Source organism: Nomascus leucogenys, chromosome 14, assembly GCF_006542625.1.
Source record: "Nomascus leucogenys isolate Asia chromosome 14, Asia_NLE_v1, whole genome shotgun sequence".
NCBI classification, from domain to species: Eukaryota; Metazoa; Chordata; class Mammalia; order Primates; family Hylobatidae; genus Nomascus; species Nomascus leucogenys.
In genome coordinates, this window is record NC_044394.1 from 74217679 (window position 1) to 74240221 (window position 22543).

General features: G+C 43.3%; 1 protein-coding gene across 1 annotated transcript in view; it reads right to left on the reverse strand.

The window, feature by feature from the left end:
• The window catches only part of MERTK (MER proto-oncogene, tyrosine kinase), a 130338-nt gene that overhangs the window by 24008 nt on the left and 83787 nt on the right, over nt 1-22543 (reverse strand). Inside the window, exons 8-13 of the mRNA XM_030827648.1 lie at nt 21706-21857; nt 10430-10583; nt 7200-7353; nt 3801-3886; nt 1894-1989; nt 1145-1225 (exon numbers count right to left, since the gene is read on the reverse strand). Coding sequence (XP_030683508.1) covers nt 1145-1225; nt 1894-1989; nt 3801-3886; nt 7200-7353; nt 10430-10583; nt 21706-21857 — 723 coding nt within the window. The remainder of the gene's footprint in view (nt 1-1144; nt 1226-1893; nt 1990-3800; nt 3887-7199; nt 7354-10429; nt 10584-21705; nt 21858-22543) is intronic.

A 22543-nucleotide genomic window follows, 5' to 3' on the forward strand; every position in this document is an offset into this window, starting at 1 on the left:
TGGCACCACTGCACATCAGCCTGTGTGACACAGTGAGACTCCATCTCAATTAAAAAAAAAAAAAAGTATTTGAGAGGGCCTAGACTGCATAGATTTTAGAGTGCCCTAACTGGCATCTACCACTATTTTTGTCAACACTGTAATTTGTTCTCCTCCATACTGACATCAAAATGAACCCTCTGGAATTTAACCTACTCTATTCTTCATTTGGTTAAGATTTTTTTTTTGAGACGGAGTCTCACTCTGTCGCCCAGGCTGGAATGCAGTGGTGTGATCTTGGCTCACTGCAACCTCCGCCTCCCAAGCTCAAGTGATTCTCCTGCCTCAGTCACCTGGGATTACAGGTGTGTGTCACCACGCCCGGCTAATTTTTGTATTTTTAGTGGAGACGGGGTTTTACCAAGTTGGTCAGGCTGGTCTCAAACTCCTGACCTTGTGATCTGCCCGCCTCAGCCTCCCAAAGTGCTGGGATTACAGGCGTGAGCCACCGCGCCTGGCTAGTTAAGACTCTTAATAGTGCTCTACTCCTTGCAGGATAAAGCAGGTTCTTGGCTATGACTTACAAGACTCTCCCTGCCCCACTGCTGGCTCTCTTCCCAGCTTGCCTGGAAGTTCTAGCTTATGATAGCAACTCTTCATATGCCTTGACCAAATATTTCTCCTCTTTCTGGGGAACTTACTTGCCAGGCAGCCCACAGCTTCCTCAGGGTCATGCAATCATCCTCAAATGAGGAAGTGGCCCCACCACACTAGACAGGTCGGCCAGAACAGCCCCTGGGGTCAGATGTTGCCATCAGATCACCCCTGCCTCGGCAACTGATGCTCTACTTTGGAGTTGTTAGCTCTACTAGATGAGAGTGAGAGAGAGACAGACAGTGAAAGAACGAGAGAGAGCAAGACAGAGAGTATGTATGCATAGGCATGCAGGAGTTAGTAAAAATAAAAAATGTTATTGCCTTGAGTATAAAGAATATGTAATGCAGGCATGAAGAGCTCATTATAGTAAGTCCCCCTTGGTGACCAGTGTTCCACATTGCCTTCTGGCCCACTGGCAACTGAGATTGTGACATATGGCCTCATGGAGCACCCAATACTGAAGCAACTGCCCACCCCAGAAGAACGGGATTCATCATTGATAACTCACACTTCATGGTCTTCACTGCCACTTTCTGAGAGGTCCCATCTTCCTGCTTAAGATTTCCTTCCATTACAGACCCAAACTCTCCTGTGAAGTGAAAGAACACCTGTATGGACACTGTGCGAACTCTCCCCTGACCACAGAAGTGCTACAGTGCCAGAGCTGCTGGTCTCATGGGTTATGAGAGCAACTCACCCACAGGCAGCCAGGCAGAGCCTGCCCAGGCCACCCACATCGCAAACCAGGGCGATGCACCACGCTCTAGTCTCCTGCTTGTCACGAGCTTGGGTGGCTTGGGCCTACCTTTGCTCATCACTTTATTAAGCATTATAACCAATCCAAGACACTTAGAAGAGAACATGAAAAATATTATTGAAGTTTTTAAAGCACAAACTCTTAATACCATTATCATTCATCCTAAGAACAACTCAACAAGTTAAATATGTATTTTCATTTTTGTTCCTAATTAGAAAGGTGCCAAGAACAACGAACTTAAGAATTAGAGGAATAAGCTTAAAGTACATAGGAAACTAATCAATGAATTACATGCTTTTCAATGAAGAAAGAATATTTTTCAAGGACCTGTATGTGCTAGGCATTGAAGAGAATCTTTTCATTTGCCAGATCTGAGTTTCAAAAATCAACAGTCTATCATTTTAAATAATAAAATATAACTATCCATAGTACAACTCAGAGTCCTAAGATGGTATTTTATTTAATAAATACATGTTAAAGAATTATTCTAAACTGCTTACCTTCGCCCAGAATTTTTCCAAGAATTAGAATATTCCTGTCAATCACAACATCTTCTAGTTTATTTTGTAGTTCCTCGCTGACTCCCAAGCTACGTACTGAAAAAGGAGTAACACAGTATGTGCAAAAATTGTCAGTGTGTTTTCTTTCACTTGATAATTAAAATGAAATAAAGTCCTGTATAATAAAACATTCCTTATTTATTTATTTATTTATTTATTTATTGAGCCAGAGTCTAGCTCTGTCACCAGGCTGGAGTGCAATGGCGCGATCTTGGCTCACTGCAACCTCTGCCTCCTGGGTTCAAGCGATTCTTGTGCCTCAGCCTCCCAAGTAGCTGGGACTGCAGGCACGCACCACCACACCCAGCTAATTTATGTATTTTCAGTAGAGACGGGTTTTATCATGTGGGCCAGGCTGGTCTCGAACTCCTGACCTCAAGTGATCTGCCCACCTCGGCCTCCCAAAGTGCTGGGATTACAGGTGTGAACCACCGCGGCTGGCCCCTCTTTTCATTTTGTATCTATTATTTCTCTCCCCAAAATGCCAGTAATCAATTTTCCTACTTTATGATGATTAAACGAAGTATAATGAATCCTTCAGGGCAAGGTTAATTCTGAAGAATTACAAAAATCAGAACAATATTTCTCTTCCTGTTGTGTGGTAGCAGCAGCCGGCAAACAGCTTCATGTAGGGGTGGTTTGCCTTTGACTTAAAGGGGTAAGGAAGATAAGTCAATGGGTACTTTCTAGTGAATTCTTTACTATTAATATTATACCCTTAACTACAGTACACAAAAGAACCACACCTCCCCTACCCTCCCACGCCATGGATGGAGTCTCACAAATCACAGGAAACATGTAGAGAATAAGCTCTTATTTTACATACTGTATATGAAACCTCATTATAACAGCATAGCAAGGGCTAAATCGAGCACTTTGAGGGACTGGAGAAAAAGATTTTCTATAATAAAATATATAATATAGTAAGGTATATAATAGATGTGCCGTGTTGGCAACAAGAGAAATTAACCAGAAGGGGACCAGTTCAACAACTCTTGGCAAATGACTCAGTCTGGCCCACAGTTAAGGCATGAACAAGCTCTTGAAAGAACAAAAAAAATGTGGATAATTAGGACACATTAGTTCTCAGAGAAAAAACTGTATCCAGTAGTTCTCCAGTAAAGGAAAGAAAGTGGTCTAAACGACAAATTTTAAAATTTTAAATTAAAAAAAATTTGAGGATATCTAAAAGTCAAAACTTACAGACTAGAAAGGTAAAGAAATTAATAATATTCTACACCAAGCAAGTTTCTATTTCAAGCAACCTGTATTCTGTCATTCTTATGTATTTCCTTTATTGGGGCCAAACATCCAGAAGCATGAATTTGTTAATATTTGCATGTCCTTTCTATACTTTTTCTGAAATTATTCAGGAACACTAGTATCTGTTTATTTCCACTGTTTAAACCAGAAGTCCCCACTCTCTTGATTCAGCAAAGCTCAAACCATAATTACTATAAAGCATGTTGGCAAATCATCCTGGGATTTGGTTGCCAGGAAAACAGGAAATGAGGCTTGAGATTATGTTTGCTAGTTAGAAGTTTTCTTTAAATCCCTGACCTCTACCCATCTTCTGTCCCCTAGAAGGTTCCTCTTTTCTGCCACATTTCATGACATTATGAGTCCTTTTAACCCCAGGTCAAGCTCCTGATTGCAGTAAATTAGCCCGCAGAGCTGTGCATGGCAATGTCTGACTATCTACTTGCTGCTTTTAAAGACATTTTATACATTAAAAATATCCATTCTTCTTTGACACCTTTGGCTTTTGTTAGAAATCTGTCTGTTGTTCTTTCTTTGTTCTCAACTATTTTAACTTTTGCCAAAAAGGGAAATGAAAGTCAACTTACAGGTAAGTTCAATGGCTCGCCGACAGAAGGACTTCTTTGCTATATAATTCACCACTAATTCAGAATCCTCCTCTGTGAATGCATTCCTGGGTGAATGAAAACAAAGATACTTCACTATAAAAACAGGGCTAGTGGGGCAGGCACTGATTCCATAAGGATGCTACAGAGCTTCCCCTTTTCAACGGACTCTTCTACAGCAAAAGCTTTCCCCCTAGAAGAAATGTGTTTCTTTCCTTTGATTTATTTTAGACTTACTTGGCAATATTGAAACTACTCTAGCTAGGTACCATCAAGAACAGAGAATAACGGATAAGCTCCCAGTGGCCAAAGCTGTAACAGTCTGAGCAAGAAACTAAAGTAATACTAGACTATGAGTATAAAATGAATATCCATGAGTCTATACTTATGAAAACATGATTGAATGAATGAATGGAAGAAAAGACACTGATCTCCTGTGGTGAAGAATTCCAAATATTTTATGTAGCTAGTAAGGGGTGGAGGGAGTTAAACCCTCATGCTGTCAGTATGGGCTATGCATAGTGACTTGCTTCCAAAGAACAGTAGGGAAAGGGAGAAAAAATAACTTCATGGTAGAGAAACCCAGCAAATACTACTTCAGCCAGATGATCAATGTCAATACCAACAGTGATAAATCATGTCAATACGCACCCTTGATAAGAAGTGATGACAGTGGCACTTTAATTCTGTGGTCCTCCTCTCAATCACCCATAACCCCTGCTCATTATCAGCAAAACATCGAACACATTGCAATAGAGGGGCATCTTACAAAACACCCGACTAACACTTCTGAAAACTGGCAAGATCATCAAAGACAAGGAAGGTCTAAGAAATGGCCACAGCCAAGAGAAGCCTAACGAGATGTGACGACTGACTGTAAAATGTGGCGTCCTGGAAGGGACCCCAGAACAGAAAAGGGACATTTGGTGAAAATTAAGGAAATCTCAAGAAAGTAGAGATGTTAGTTAATGATAATGTATCAATATTGGCTCATTAACTGTAACAAATGTATTGTACTAATTGTCAGGACCCTGAGCCCAAGCTAAGCCATCATATCCCCTGTGACCTGCACCTATACACCCCAGATGGCCTGAAGCAACCAAAGATCCACAAAAGAAGTGAAAATAGTCAGTTCTTTTTTTTTTTTTTTTTTGAGACGGAGTCTCGCTCTGTCACCCAGGTTGGAGTGCAGTGGCGTGATCTCGGCCATATAATCTGATTTTTAAAAAAACATAATGATTACTTTTATAAGTAAAAATAAAAGTATTTTCATTTAAAAATGAGCTGGAAGGCCGGGCGCGGTGGCTCACGCTTGTAATCCCAGTACTTTGGGAGGCCGAGGCGGTCGGATCACGAGGTCAGGAGACCACGGTGAAACCCCGTCTCCACTAAAAATACAAAAAAATTAGCCGGGCATAGTGGCGGGCGCCTGTAGTCCCAGCTACTCAGAGAGGCCGAGGCAGGAGAATGGCGTGAACCTGGGAGGCGGAGCTTGCAGTGAGCCGAGATTGCGTCACTGCACTCCAGCCTGGGCGACAGAGCGAGACTCCGTCTCAAAAAAAAAAAAAAAAGAGCTGGAAAGTGGTTTTACAGGCCGGGCGCGGTGGCTTAAGCCTGTAATCCCAGCACTTTGGGAGGCCGAGGCGGGCGGATCACGAGGTCAGGAGATCGAGACCATCCTGGCTAACACGGTGAAACCCCGTCTCTACTAAAAATACAAAAAACTTAGCCGGGCATGTTGGCGGGCGCCTGTAGTCCCAGCTACTCGGAGAGGCTGAGGCAGGAGAATGGCGTGAACCCGGGAGGGGGAGCTTGCAGTGAGCCGAGATGCGCCACTGCACTCCAGCCTGGGGGACACAGCGAGACTCTGCTCAAAAAAAAAAAAAAAAAAAAAAAAAAAAAAAAAAGAAAGTGGTTTTACAAAAGCAACAAATGAATAGATCTTGTAGTAAGGATCCATGGGAACTGACTTCGGCATAGATAAAAATAACCTGTTACAAGTCTTTCATTTGTTTTAAGCTTCTGCTGAGTTTAATGGCTCCTGGAAATAGTTTTATTTCTAAATATTTGAAATAGTATTGTAATCTTGTTAATATATTTGCTGTACTCAGCAGCCCCACTTTTTGGTAATGTGGCATGTGCTGCTCTTTCTGGCTGGAATGCTCTTCTTCTCTCTCATCTAATGAACACCTGCTCTTTCTTCAGATCTTAGCTCTGGTGTCAGCCACTTCTGCACAAAGGCCTTCCCTGACTTTCTTAATGCAGCCAAATTTTTCTGACACATTCTTACCTCTTTATATAGAATTTATTACAGTTGCCATTTTTAATCTATTTTGTGACTGCTTGACTACTGCCTGACTCCCCATGAACTGTGAACCCCATGAGGGCAGGATTTTGTTCACCACTGTATTCCAGGCTACCACAGTGCCCAGTGCCTAGCAGGCCTTTAATACATATTAATGAGCTACTCTTGCAGCTTCTGCAGAGGTTCTCTGTACTTGTTTAATGATGAGCCCACATGTCACACCAAGATCCTGGGATGTATTTTAGTCAATTATATGTTCAAGATTTAGATCAGATTTTGTCCACTTCTTTAAAATAGTCATTCTTAGAATTCACATACTAAGGTATAACAATTGTAAGAATAGGCTTATAAAGACTAAAGTAACTGACCCCTAAGACTGGGATGAACACAAATAAAGGGTAGCCTGGCTGCCAATCTTAAGCCCTTCCCACACCTATGGCAAGTCTTGGAGCGAGTGGGATGTTCTAGTAGCATTCTGAAGGTGGAGCGATGAAAGAGGGAGGCTCAGCCCCCTCCAAATTATAGCCATACACCCCTCACTCATTCTGTCCCACTCCAAGCTGCCAACAACCCTCCTGGGTTCAAGCAATTCCTGTGCCTCAGCATCTAAAGTAGCTGGGATTACAGGCGTGTGCCATCATGCCCAGCTAATTTTTGTGTTTTCTGTAGAGACGACATTTTGCCATGTTGGCCAGGCTGGTCTCAAACTCCTGACCTTAAGTGATCCGCCTGCCTCAGCCTCCCAAAGTGCTGGGATCACAGGTGTGAGCCACCACACTCGGCCTATTTTTAAGGCTTCTAATAAAAGCCCTCACTTAACAGCAACCCAGTTTGAGTAGCAAAGGTCTACTGATACTCTTCTCTGTAAAGGAACCCTTTTCAGGGCTGGCTTTTGCTGGCAGCTGCTTCTGTAGACCATGGCGTAAGTCAGGAAGCTGCCTGAGCCCAGGGTACGCATAAGGCAGGGCAGCCATCTGGGAGCAATGTGAGCAGCTGGCCCAACAGGAAAGGCATAATCACTTGGTATAACAACCTTGTCAATACCAGTGGGCAAACATTTTTAGCTGGTAACTTACCCAAACTTTGTCTCCTGGACTCTTTTTCTGATGGCCAAGGAGATGTATAAAACCAACCCAATCAAAATAAATCCACAAAAGCAGCCAAAGATGATGAGCACAGGATCTGCGTTGCCAGGCGCCGGAGTTGAAGAGGGGGCATAATCTACCCAACCTGGTAAAATACCAATAGACCAGTCATGGGTTTGAAATATATGAGAAACATTGGCTTGTAACCGGGAAAAACAAATAGTCAAAGCTTTCAGAACTCAGTTAAATCTTTTATAATCTACAAATATAGGCAGGCCTCACTTTGTGTAAGCTGAGATCATGCAAAGAGATCTTAATAATTGATGGGAAACTAGCGTGATTTACTCATTCTACAACATATACATAGATCAAAATGTCACATTGTACTCCACAGGTATATACAATTTTTCAATTGTTAATTAAAAATAGTAATTTAAAAATCAATGAGAAAACTCATGTCAGTTATACATGTACAAGAAAATAAAAAAATTACAACTAATATTTACTTCTACTGTAGTTTAAAATGTTAGAAACATGAAAAATTAAAGTGTCATTTCTTTGTAAAAAACGATCGAGAGTAGGTTAAATAGTTTGCCTTCTAGTCATGTAACTTATGATATGGAGAAAATATAGTTTCTCTGTTTTGAAGAATTGTCGCATTGCTTTCTAAGTTTGGATTGACTGCTAACTTTTTACCTTTTGTTCTTTCAATGTTGTAAAATATCTCCCAGTATTCCTTCAATGTTGTAAAATATCTCCCAGTATTCCTTCAATGTTGTTTTTTGACAGTGTCGCTTTCTCTGGGACATTTTCAACCTTTTTGTCACAACCTCTTCATGTATATGCATAAGTTCACCTTCACTAAGGACCGCTGGTTCACATCTAAAGTTTATCAGCGGGGGCAGTATCAACTTTCCACAGTCTTGCATTCAATTCAAATTTTACGTTGAACACTATCACTTTGCATTTCTTTACTGCCCTTTTTTTTTATTATACTTTAGGTTTTAGGGTACATGTGCACAATGTGCAGGTTTGTTACATATGTATCCATCTGCCATGTTGATTTCCTGCACCCATTAACTCGTCATTTAGCATTAGGTATATCTCCTAATGCCTTACCTTTGTTCACCGACTCCCTCTTTCAATTACCCATTTTTGTAAAATGTCATGTGGGTTTGTCCCTGGGAGACAAGGAGGCAACAGAGCCACAAGGTGGGCACAAAAAGAATGACAAAGGCGCAGTGACCAATCACAACAGACTTTGAAAGAAATGACGCCATTGGTCATGTTAGGATATGCATCTGTTATTTCTACAGTGATTGGTGGCCTGAAGAGCCAGCAGTCCGAGTTTATGCTTTATGCCATTATAGTTAATATAGAATGGTAACTAAAATTTGAACTATATTTTTGGGGAATGGGTGTTATTTACCTGTGATAATTGAAATTTGTGCATACTGAACCCATGCAAGGTAAGGACTGCCTGCATAGCAAACATGGCTTCACCACGTTGGCCAGGTGGGTCTGGGACTCCTGACCTCAAGTGATCCGCCCGCCTCAGCCTCCGAAAGTGCCGGGATTATAGGCATGAGCCACTGCGCCCAGCCTAAACTTCGATTTTTTTAAGCTGTCCCTTTAGTATCAGAATCTCATTGTCTTTGTTCTTGTTTTGTTTTGTTTTGGAGATGGGGGTCTCGCTCTGCCACCCAGGCAGGAGTACAATGGTGTGATCTTGGCTCACTGCAACCTCCACCTCCTGGGCTCAAGCTATCCTCCCAAGTAGCTGGGACCACAGGCGCATGCCACCACACCTTGCTAATTTTTGTTGTTGTTGTTATTTTAGATAGAGATGGGGTTTCACCATGTTGGCTAGGCTGGTCTTGAACTCCTGAGTTCAAGTGATCTGCCTGCCTTGGCCTCCCAAAGTGTTAGAATTACAGGCGTGAGTCACCGCGTCCAGCCAGAATCTCAGGGTCATTGAATTTCTACCAGGTAGACACATCTTGCCTCCCCATCACCAGTTACTAATGTTTCCCAGAAACTGTGCCTATGGGCTGCAGGAACGTAATATGGTTCCATTTCAGCACCAAAAGGGAGAGCGAGTTTCAGGGTCACTGGGAACAGACAGGTGGGAACTCAATCATCTGCTCACAAGTTCTGTCTGCTATTGGGTACAAAGGTCATGTTTGGCAAAAACTTAATGTATAAGCACACTGATCTAGATGCCTGTGCATGGACTTTATGACAGCCGTTTAACATAAACAACCTAGGGCAGGTGAGAGTCAAACAAAGGTGGCTCCATTGGGTTATGGAGTGAGCACAGCACTTGGTTCACTTGGGGTACCACAGTGGCACTGTGCCAAAGGACATTCCAGCAACATGCAAAAGCCAACACGCATGGCTGGGCATTTAGCTCAGTGGACCCAGGGCAGTCTGAGGATGGCTTCCATAGGAAATATTTCATGTTCCGTGCAGACCAAAGCACAAAGCATGTTATCCAAGGCTTGAATGGGTAAAAACATGGCAAAGCAGTACTGTTTGGAACACAGCAAAACAAGCAACAGCAAATAAACTGTCCCAATTGTAGACAGCTAAGGATTAGCTATATTGCCTGTCTAAAATTCACTCATGTACAGTATACATCATTGCAACCAAGTTCAATAAGTAAAGCCAAAGTTGGCATCTGAAAAGACTAATCTTCCAAGTAAGTTATTACCATTAATAGTAACTATAGGAGGGACCTATGGGTATCAGCAGTTCTGTAAAGCATGTTGTCATATCATATCTTTATCATTGGAAAAATTATTTTCGATTCTTATTTTTCCCTTCTTTTTTTTTTTTTTCTTTTTTTGAGACAGGGTCTCACTCTGTTACCTAGCTAGAGTACAGTGGTGTGATCATAACTCACTGCAATCTCTGCCTCTTGGGTTCAAGCACTTCTCCCACCTCAGCCTCCCAAGTAGCTGGGACAACATGCATGATCCACCATGCCCAGCAAATTTAAAATATATATATATTTATCGTAGAGACAGGGTCTCACTATGTTGCTCATTGCCCAGGTTGGTCTCAAACTCCTCCTGCTTTTGCCTCCTGAAGTGTTGAGATAAGCCCAGCCTTATTTTTCATTCTTTAATCAGCCATCCATCCCCCAGGTTACTTTCTGGCAATCTGTGCACTGCCTGGACCATCACATCCTATCAGCCCTTAGTGGGTATAGCTCTCACCGTGTGCAGGGATAAATATTTTCACTGGATCACTGAAGGGCCCAACTCCCCCTTTGGTGACGGCTGCAATCCTCACTGTGCACGTAGCGTTGTGGACTTGAACAGAGATCTGAGCTCGGCTGCCATTCTGGCCGACTTCCTCCAAGAGCTCTTTCTGGAGACAGAGAGGAAAAGAGGAAATGAAAACACTGAGGTCTGGGCAAACTGCAGGCGCATCTACAGTTCCTTCTGAGGGAAGCCATCCCGCCCACGTCCAAGGCCAGAAGCCACACTTCCACAGCATTTTTCCTCACTCAGGCCATGGCCAGTGGGACCAAAAGTCAGGTAGGGACAGGATGCAACATCAAGTTTTGGGGGGGCGTTGGCAAGCTAGGGCCATGGGAGCATGGCACTTAGAGTGGTCCTAAAGAAGCTTCTGGAAGAGAGGGAGCACGCAGCAGATGCACCCAGATGGCAGAGCAAGCCTGACTCCTCGAGCCCTTGATCGTCAGAACCACCCACAGCACAATACGCCAGTCACACTGTCTCTTGACATTGTCCACCTGACACCTGCCCTTGAACCGGCATGAGTGGGCTCCTGTTCCTTGAAATTATAAGAATTTTGACTAAAATCTACCTGGAAGAGGGCACTGACACTTTTTTTTTCTTTCAGTGTGACAAATGTACAACTTGCTCAATTTTCAAAACTCTGCTTTTACTTTTATTTGTATGTTACTTTAAAGTCACTGTCATTCAAACAAAGGGAAAAAAATAACGAGAACTAGGGGTTTATACAACACCTTCCTCCCCTTTTCCAACCCTCTATAATCATAATGTTCTCTGGTGTAGGAAACTAATTTTGTGTTTGGGCCGGCTTTTCAAATGGAAATTGTAGGGGTTGTGAAAGCTGAAATGAAGTTCTAGGAACATGTCTTTATCTCTGAATTTTGGAAATTTGATTTCAGAGACAGAAAGAGGTCTCAGGTCATGCAGGTCACAGATGTTACAGGTCATCAATGAACAGCAAAGGCAGTGCTATTGGTAACTTTATTCCCTGGTCACTCACTCTCAAGCCAGCCACTTTCCCAGCAATGGGGAAGGATAGAACCATCTCAACCCTTAAGGAGAGAGCAGTCCATCATTCATGACCAAGGGGGCACCTGGGTTGGCCATCCAGAGGCTGTTTCTAAATTTAAACAGGCAGTGGACATCAGGAACCCAGAAATGTCCCCTGCAGAAAAAACAAGTGGTTTTCTCTGCTCCCACACCACAAGAATCAACACAGAAGGCTTCTGTGACCTCTGGTCACCAAGAAGTGTATGAGAATTTTTCCCTACCAAAAACCAATCAGTCAGTTCCACAGCAGACACCAGCTGGGCATTCTCCAACCCAGTTCAATTCCAACGCTATCATCTGGAGATAGCGTCAGATCCCACAGGGTGAGGGCTCAGCCCCCAAGAGTCCCCCGAGTTTCAGACACAAATACAAGCCCCAGGTAGTTTGACCTGTACTTCTGACCGGCTGGCTATAAATCAGGGACCCCATGACCCCCTCCTTGAGTTTGTTTAATTTGCTAGAGTGGCTCACAGAACTTAGGAAAAGACATTCACTGGTTTATTATCTTTTTCTTTCTTTTTTTTTTTTTTTTTTTGAGATGGAGTCTCGCTCTGTCGCCCAGGCTGGAGTGCAGTAGCGCTATCTCAGCTCGCTGCAACCTCCACCTCCCAGGTTCAAGCAATTCTCCTGCCTCAGCCTCCTGAGTAGCTGGGACTACAGGTGCACACCACCACGCCCAGCTAATTTTTGTATTTTCAGTAGAGACGGGGTTTCACCATGTTGGCCATGATGGTCTCGATCTCTTAACCTCGTGATCCACCCGCCTCAGCCTCCCAAAGTGCTGGGATTACAGGTGTGACCCACCGCGCCCAGTCACATGGGAAGGGGTGCAGAGCTTTCTGCCCGCCCTGGGTGCACGACCCACTGGAAACCTCCATGTGTTCCACTACCTGGAAGCTCTCTGAACCCCATCCTCATGGGCCTTTCATGGAGGCTCCATGATAGTCGTGATTGACAACCATGTAGAATTGTGATTGGACAAAAAAGGCATGATCTAGTGCTAACAGACTGAGTGAGGAAACCCAACAAGGCCTATCTGTTCAGATTTTTCTTGGCCTCTCTGTGGGTGGCTCCTTCCTCTAGGGAATGGAAACAGGACTCCTTCCGAAATCTGAGTCTTAAGACTTCTAATCAGATGAGGTAGGTCAAAGAATTTCTTTATGGCTGAGGGCAGGGGAAAATTAGAGCCCTGCCTTGGGGAGACAAAGGAGTACACGAAAGGAGGGCAGGAGAAGATCAGCAAGAGAGATTCTGTTTTCTGAGGCCTAAAGTGCCGAAACATTATAACAAAAGACTGTCTTTCACCTTGAAAGCTCTGAAGCTACTTCAGAAACCAAGGACAAAAGGCCAAATACTTCAACAAAAGATATGCTTGTTGTTTCAGTCCCTTAGGAAATAACAAGGGCTATGGGAGTAATAAGCCAGGACCCCTGGAGGGAAAGCTCCCATCCACACACATTTTATATATATATTGTGTGTACACACACACCCAGACACACAGTATATCATAATATCACACCCCCAGACAAGGGATGAAAGGTAAAATATGACCGTTAAGAATGTTGGCTTTTCTACCTCGCCGGACTCTGAGTCTAGGAGATTTGCCATAGACTTTTTTTGTTAATTAAGTGAACAAATTAATAATTAACCTTTTTTTAATATTCTGGTGATATCTTTTTCAGAAATAGAGCATTGGGCTGGGTGAGGTGGCTCACACCTGTAATCCCAGCACTTTGGGAGGCCGAGGTGGGCAGATAACCTGAGGTCAGGAGTTCGAGACCAGCCAGGCCAACATGGCAAAACTCCATCTCTACTAAAAATACAAAAATTAGCTGGGTGTAGTGGCATGCACCTGTAATCCCAGCTACTCGGGTGGCTGAGACAGGAGAATCGCGTCAACCCAGGACACGGAGGATGCAGTGAGCCAAGATCACGCCACTGCACTCCAGCCTGAGACTCCGTTTCAAAACAAGCAACAACAAAAAAAATATAAATAGAGCATTGTATTTACTGCAAACTAGTTTTGATTATGAGTTAGTTGGTCATTCTGTGTTTAATTTGGGAGTGGGGCAGAAAATCATCAGGTAGAGTAACTCCATGGACCAAACCCCCACGGTCATGGAGCCCTTTGGTGACTCAGGCCATTGCTGAGACATAACCAACACATCTGCTTCACAGTAGACAGCTCCTCCAAAGGCCAAGCCTCACGCCTGATGTGGAACACTGGCCTGCTTCTGGCTGCGCGCTCAAATATGATACCTCACTTATGAGAGAATTATCTCAAAATAAGATGAATTACATGAAAGAATTAAATGAATAGAAGAATAGAAACCCTAACAAAAACAAATTATTCTTTTGGAAATAAACATTCAAGTAGGCTATAATACAGTTTGAGCATCCCGTATCCCAAAATCTGAAATCTGAAATGTCCCAAAATCCAAAACTTTTTGAGCACTGACATGACACAAAGGAAATGCTAAGTAAATAAGTTGAGATTTAGGATGCTCAACTGGTAAATATAATGCAAATATTCCAAAATCAGAAAGAATCCACAATCTGAAACACTTCTGGTCCCCAGGCACTTTGGATAAGGGATACTTAACCTGTGTCTACTCACTTAAGGCCTATGACTCAGTAGGAAACCCCAGAAAGGTTACTTTTTAAATTTCCACTTCTTATTCTCTTGAGTTAACAAATGTGTAACAGTGCCTGGCCCAGAGCAAATGCTCCCACCATTCGATGATGGCCAGCATCAATAGCCGTTGCCATCATTCTGAATATCAAAGTATGACAAAGATGCTGGCCAGTGTTTATCAGTCACACATTTTGGAGACGGTCAAGGGTTATCACATTTTAGGGGTGGAATTATAATAAATGTTGCCATAGTGATTAGAAAGATATATGACATATATTTTAACAAAGGTTTAACAATTTTCTCTAAGGATATCCTTAAATGGTAACCTTAAATATAGTTTAAAAATGATTCATGTTTTTTAAAATGGATGTAATTTATCCATATTGTTTTGGTGCCAAGTATGTAAAGAACGGTGTGCCCCAATTTGTATCCCCAAGTATTTAAGTCTGATTTTTCAAGTTGTCAGAGAAATCCACTAAAATCAGATGCACACAGGCACTACCCCATGTGTATTATCTCTAGTGCTGTCAGGGTACAGATCACATAAGATGGGGCCATTTCCCTGGCATAAGGTGTTCTGGTCATGGGGTGCATGCCATGGGCCAACTGCATATTTTTCATTCAATGAGCTTTCATTTTTCACCAACACCAGGTTCATAGCCTCAAGGACTTAAACATCTGAAAGCATTTCCTGGTAATAAAATCAGATTTATAATATGGCACTTGATTGCAACTTTACTTACATATAAGACACAGTGGATCTCGACAGTCAGGAAAGTAATAACACATCTTTGGAAAGTCAATTTGTTTTTTATCCTATGTGTGGCATTAGAGTTAGGTAGGGCAACTGCGGTGGTACTTGTTTTCAATGATCAAAGGCTTAAATATCCCCAACTACTCTATAAGAATTCACAACCCAGGCCAGGTGCGGTGGCTCATGCCTGTGATCCCAGCACTTTGGGAGGCCGAGGCGGGCAGATCACGAGGTCAGGAGATCGAGACCATCCTGGCTAACACGGTGAAACCCCGTCTCTACTAAAAATACAAAAAATTAGCCGGGCGTGGTGGCAGGTGCCTGTAGTCCCAGCTACTGGGTCGGCTGAGGCAGGAGAATGGCGTGAACCTGGGAGGCGGAGCTTGCAGTGAGCGGAGACCGCGTGACTGCACTCCAGCCTGGGGGACAGAGCGAGACTCCCCACCCCCCAAAAAAAAAAAATTCACAACCCTATAACTCGTAACTGTATTTAAGACTCTGGCCTATTCTATAACCTCAATGAGATAAAAGTTTCCGTCTCATGACAACAACAAAGGTGACTTGCTCAAAGGGGTTTCAAATTCACAGGTACCAACACAAAACTCTCACATTTAACTCTTCAAAACATGTCCTGTTCTTCCTTCTTTCTACAGAGAGGCCAACTGTGGAATTTGAATGAGAGACTGTATTATGAAGAAAGCCAAGGGTACCTGGGAACGAGTAGGCGGGTTCTGAAAAGCCCTGGTTTTGGAGTCAGCTGGACTGAGGTTTTTAGCCCAACCTTTATGACTCTGTGGCAGTTACCCAGCATCTCTGAGCTTTAGTTTCCTCAACTGAAAACTGAGCATATTATCTTTCTCACAATGTTTTTTGAGATGGAGTCTCGCTCTGTCCCCTAGGCTGGAGTGCAGTGGCACCATCTCAGCTCACTGCAACCTCTGCCTCCCAGATTCAAGCGATTCTCCTGCCTCAGCTGCCCAAGTACCTGGGACTACAGGTTCCCGCCACCACGCCCGGCTAATTTTTGTATTTTTAGTAGAGACAGGGTTTCACCATGTTGGCCAGGCTGGTCTCGAACTCCTAACCTCAGGTGATCCACCTGCCTCGGCCTCCCAAAGTGCTGAGATTATAGGCATGAGCCGCCACGCCCAGCCTCACAGTTAAGGGTTAAATGAGTTCCTTTACGTAAAACACATAGTACACGATCTGGCATGCTGCAAGTAATCAGTGGTGGCTATGATTATCCTTATATCATGTTCAAGGTGGTGCTACAGTTGGGTCTTCTTTGCCCATAAATAAATACAAAACCTTCTTACAGAATTGACCTTGTGGTATCTTTCAGGTCTTAGTGCATTAGAGAAAATCATCAAGGCTGTCTAGTTCCCCAAACCAAGAAGCTTATTTGACCTATTCATGGAGTTTACCTCCATGGTTTCTCCTCCAGGCAAAATGTACCCTATTTGATCAATCCCTGGGTTTCAGAAGTGGTTCAGATCCCTGGCTGGCCATGAGAACCTTGCCTATTCCTCACACTTTAAGACAACACTAGTTCAAATGCTCTGCTCTCCTTTGACAGGGAGAAAAGGAGAAAGGAAGCGGCGGTGGGCACATGCCAACATCCAGGCACATAGCTCTGCTCATTAAGGGAGCTTGTTAGGAGGCCGAGGTCTTGGGCCAAGTACGCTGCAGCTTCCCTGAGTCTCCAAAGAACTTGGTTCTCTGGGAGGCAGATGTTGCAGTGAGCCGAGATTGTGCCACTGCAATCTAGCCTGAATGACAGATTGAGACTGTCTCAAAAAAAAAAAAAAAAAAAAAGTTGTTTCTATATATCATGCTGTCTCAAGGCTATAATAACCTCTGCTATGAGACTTCCTTCTAAGATCTATATCCTTTGAAAATGAAGAGTAAACTAGCATTAGAGCAATAAACCCAAAGCAACGAACTCCATAAAAACCGCACGTATAAAAATGTCTCTGCCTAACGTTTAGGCGATTCTGGGTCAAAGTTAAACAGATTTATTTTCTGTTGAACTTCAAAGAGCCTTGAACTTGCCAGTATATATGGTGGGCCTTCAAGGTGGTATAATATGCAATATTTTATAATTCTATTTGCTCACTGAACTCTTTTTTCACGGAAGATCCACTGACACTTTATGGGAATGAGGGTGGGTTGGGAAATACTAGTCCACACTTAATAAAAGACTGTCCCATTCACAGAGAGAAATTCTCCAGCTGGTTTAGATGGTGTAGCTGGGCCCATGCATCAAATCCATAGTGCCATAAATGCCTACAAAGCAAGGTCAAGGTCCTGTGTTCAGACAGTACAAAGACGAGCAAGACCTGCCTCCAACTTCAAAGAATATGCATTGTATTTGCTCCTTATCTTTGGATTTTAAACTCTGATTTGGAAGGCAAGGAATCACAAGACAAATAGAACAAAAAAAAGTAGGTATCATCATTTGAGATATAATAAATATCCATACAGTAAAGATCGAAGGATTCTTACTCTGAAAGTGACTTGACCGTTGTGGGAACGCAAAGCTACAAACCTGTCTTCGGTGTAGCTGCAATAAGCCAAGGAAAAACGACTCCCAAGAAAGTTCTGAAACTGCAGGCACACGAAAAACCCCGCCCTTAATTACAGTTATAATGAGAAATATCTTTCAAAAATATCCAACTGCTCTGTCCTGCATAAGGAAGTAGCTTTAGTATCAGTTATCTAAAAATGAAAATGAACGGATAATTTTGAGACAAGGTTTTGTCTAAGCTTTGCCCTTCTGAGATGAAGGAAATTCAAGGAAATCAAAGTGACAGATGCCAAGATCATCTCAAACGTCCTTTTGGGTATGGATTTCAGAGGACTCCCAGGGTCCGCCTTTCTTCCATGTTATTTGTCCCTGGTTTTGGATCATAAGCTTGAAACTTAGCTGCATCAGAGAATGTTTTCCAAAGTAAAGTGAGCCACTGTGTCTTTGTGGTCACTAGACTGTCCATGATGCATAAAGTATGGTGTAAAGCATAATAAAATGATCTCACTGGGATGATCTGGCATCCCCAAGAAGGTAGGTGACTGGAAAGGTCACAGCCCTAACTGTGGCAGTTCTGTTCTCCCTGCAGAGGGGACCGTTCTGAACAAAGGGCAATGAGAATGCACAGCGTAGCTGAGTGCTAATGGCATTTAGTGCACAAGGCTCTCCAGCCACAGTCATTCATAAGGTTTTCATCATCGCTGCCCTTCAGAACGCCTCAGCTCAAGAGGCCCCCTTCAGAAAAGCAGCTTTCACCCATGCCAGAAGTAGAAGGAGAAAGGATGACCTGCAGCTCTTTAAACAAACTGGCTTGTTTTTAGACAGCCTAAGTGTCTGCTAGTAATCACTATTTTCCGCCAAATAGAGAAAGATAAAATTCCTACTGAACCTTTATGCTTAGTATAGCCATACCAAGCATTCAGCATTGTGAACAAAAGCCTTTCTCTCAAAGAGGCATTTGATTCCTGCAACTAAGCCAATGGAGAAATGCAGTTAATCCAGGGGCACCTCACACAAATGCCTTGGGACAAAAGACAAAAGGAAAGGCTGCTTCTCTCGCAGCTGTGACTTTTAAGCAGGATTGCTACTTAAAATGAATTAATACCATGATCATTTACTATGAGGCAAGTAAGCCTTCTTTTTCTCTACTTCCATCACCTACTGCTTCCAACAGTCTGCTTCCTGATAGGTAAACTGAGGCAGGGAAATTAAAATAAATTTTAAGTGTCCTTTCAGAAAATGGCAGTTTTGATAAATGCTGGATGATGTGTGGCTAAAAATGATTAAAACAAAGCTTGAGCATCATCAGTGGATGCATCTGCTCACTCATTCACCCTATTCATCTCTATACGGAGCATCTGTATCTGATGCTCCATATAGATGCCATGAAGAAGCTAAAATTTGGATCTATTATATGGTTTGGCTGTGTCCCCACCCAAACCTCATTTTGACTTGTAGTGCCATGGGGGGGTCCAGGTGGGAGGTAATTGGGTCATGGGGGCGGGGTTTTCCCGTGCTGTTCTCTTGACAGTGAGTCTTGTGAGATCCTATGGTTTTATAAAGGGGAGTTCCCCTGCACACACTCTCTTGCCTGCCATGTAAGACATGCCTTTGCTCCTTCTCTGCCTCCTGCCGTGATTGTGAGGGCTCCCCAGCCATGTGGAACTGTGAGTCCATTAAACCTATTTTTCTTTATAATTACCTAGTCTTGGGTATGTCTTTATTAGCAGTGTGAAAACAGACTAATACAATCTGTCACTAGGGTTAGATTGATCAGGAATATGGCAACATAGAAGAAGCATGCTTTCCATGATCACAGTAAAGAAGAGACAGACTTGATAATGAAACCAGTGCATCTGCCCTTCCATGGATGTTCTGTGTCACAAAAGGAGGCAGCATTACCCCACTCTCTTCCTTTCCCAGGTGGGAAGGGAAGCTGTCTAGAAGCTGCCCACCTAATCACATCCAGGCATTATCACCCAGCTGCCTTTCCTGCTGCTGTATTGGCTCCAGGGTTCACATCATAGCAGTGGTCTTTAGACTTCATAGAAATCAAAATCAAATGTCTCTCTGGTTTTGATTGGAGTCATGCCTAGCAAAGTCATTGGAAGGGCACTGGCTGGTACTTAGGGAGGAAGCCACTACTTCACATGTAGATTCCCTTTGCCTTTTGTTTGCCAGTGTGAAATGAAACCAGTACTTACGCTAGAGAGTCTTCACTGAACTTGCCAGCTTTAGCAAAAATCTAAAGGATCTTGCCAGCTTTAGATTGATTATAAGGCAGGAATTACCTGACATATTGATGCTCCCCCACCATACCCCTACCCAGTTCCAAGCACACAGTGGTATTCCAAATAAACATTGCGGATGATTCTGATATACATTTTCAGGGAGCAAGAAAACCTCCTGTAGCTGGCAGGAGCCTGCTGCTGAGTTGCCTGCTCAGTCTTGGAAGACCAAAGTGGAATGTGCTCAGCAAATATGCTCTGGTGGAAAGAAGGCAGGTTGGAAGGTTACTTATATCAGCAAACTCAATGTAATTATTCATGAAAGAAGAATCATCTAGGTCATCATCATGATCTGTAAGTCTCAAGTTGTACTCCTGAGCTCATGCTTATCATTGGCTCCCTTGCTATCAACCAATTTCTACCTGCCTTGGCCTCACTTTCAGGGCCCTGCATTTTAGGGTCAGAACTCCTCAATCCAGCTTCATCTCACACCTCGCTCTCACAAAAGGGTTATGTTCCAGACCTTCAAGTGAGTAAGAACTTAAAGCTGCCATGTTGTGCCTTCTCTCATGTTATCTTTTCCCATCTGAGACTCCTCAAACTTCATCTGTCAAAATTACTCTAAGCTGTGATGGTTAATATTATGTGTCAACTTGACTGGGTGACAGAGGTGCCCAGCTATGTGGCTCAACATGATTTCTGGGTGTGTCTGTGAAGGTGTTTCCAGTGAGATTATTATTTGAAACGGGGGACTCACTAATGCAGACTGCCCTCTCCAGTGTGGCTGGGCCTCATTCAATCCATTGAGGGCCTGACAAGAAAAAAGGTAAAGAAAGGAGGAATTCTCCCCTTTTCTTCTGCCTGAATGCTTGAGCTGACACATCAGTACTCTCCTATCCTTGGACTGAGATCTACACCACTGCCCCTGTTCTCAGGCCTTCAGACTCTGACTAAATTACACCACTGACTCCTGGGTCTCCAGCTTCCAGATGGCAGATCGTGAGACTTCTCAGCCTCTGTAATTGCATGAGTCAATTTCTCATCATAAATCTCCTTCTATACATACATGTTCAATTAGCTGTTTCTCTAAAGAATCTTGACTAACACACAAGCCCAATTCAAGTACCACCTTTTCTGGGAGAGGCGGTCTGCCACAGGCTCCGAGCATCTTTGTTCATCCTTGCTGAGTGTGACAAACTGCAAAGCCTAACCATCCCCAACCCTGAGCCATGCTGGGGCTGGTCACATGGGCAGTGAAGTAGGTCAAGGTGTCCACAGCATGACGACCGTACAACTGCACAGAGGATCAGCTTGTTTGCTGCTCACTACACAGGGCGCTGAGCCCTTGACCCTAGTACCCTCAGGTGCACAATCCACCAAGTGGGTACATCACATTGCCCAGTGGGACTTGGTGGAGCAGGGAACCTGTGCCGCTGATGCACCTGGTTGTGTGCTATGTAGTGTCAGACTGCATGTCCTGATCCAGTAATTCTGATGTCTAATTGCAGCTTGTCTGCAGCTGTGCCAGGCTGGCCAGCGAGCTTGCTTGGTCCCCTCCTTTGGTGTCTGCTTACTTCTTGCCATTCTCTATGAGGATGAAGTTATTCCCTGATCTTCTCCTTTTGCAAAGTCCCATGAAATTTCCAAAAGGCCATGAATTGCTGGACTGCTAAGCCCTGTAGCTCGCTGACTTAATGCTACAACTTGGGTAGTCCACACTGTCGTCTTAGAAGAGCCTAAATTCCATGAGGGCAAAAGTCAGGTAATAACAGAGGATGAATTCTATATCTATCTCATGAATAAGTAAATGAATGAATGAATGAATGAATGAGGAAAGTCCCAAAAGATTCCTTAGAATTTTATAACTGTTCAGTCACCTCTAATATTTACTATAATCTTTACGTTCCCCTGAAAGGTGCCTTGCCTAACTCAATCACACCAGGTCTTTTCAAAAACAAATGAAAGCTTCTAAAACTGAAGTAAACCAGCAAGTTGAAAGGAGATGACTAATCGTGCTCTTCTAGGGTTTAGACTTACGGAAATCCCTGCACCCTGCCACACGTGGGATATCCGGTAGCCCACCAGTTCTCCATCCTGCCGCTTAGTCGGAGGCTTCATCCATCTGATGTCCACATTATCATTAGATTCATTCAGAAACACAGTGACGTTTAAAGGTGCTACTGATGGGGCTACAAAAGAAAAAAGGAGAGAAGAATGAAGAACCACAAAGCACACACAGATGTATTCTCATCTGGGTTTTCAAATGTTTGGTTTTCAATGCTCTATGAAAAGCACTCAAATGAGACCAAGACTTATAGCACATTTTCACCTTTTCAACTAAGATTTTCACTGAGATATCAATGAGTTTTAAATAAGTGAGCCCTTTTAGGTTACTGAAGCCTGGAAATTCATTTCTTAAGTTGAAAATGTCAGCCAGAACATAGTGAGACCCTCTCTACAAAACAAAACAAAAAACTAAAAAATTAGCTGACTGCTTGGTGCACATCTGTAGTTCCAGTCCCTCAGGAGACAGGCAGGAGGATTCCTTGAGCCCAGGAGGTTGAGGCTACAGTGAGACATGATCATGCCACTGCACTTCAGCCTGGGCAGAAAAAGCAAGCAAGGAAGAAAAGAAGGAAAGAAAAAGAGAAAGAAAAGAAGAAAATATTGGCCAGGTATGGTGGCTCATGCCTATAATCCCAGCACTTTGGGAAGCCAGAGGGAGAGGATTGCTTGAGGTCAGGAGTTTGAGACCAGCCTGGACAACTTAGTGAGACCCCAATCACCACTAAATATAAAAAAATTAGCTGGGTGTGATGGCACAGGTGTGTGGTCCCAGCTACTTGGGAGGCTGAGGAAAGATCACTTGACCCTG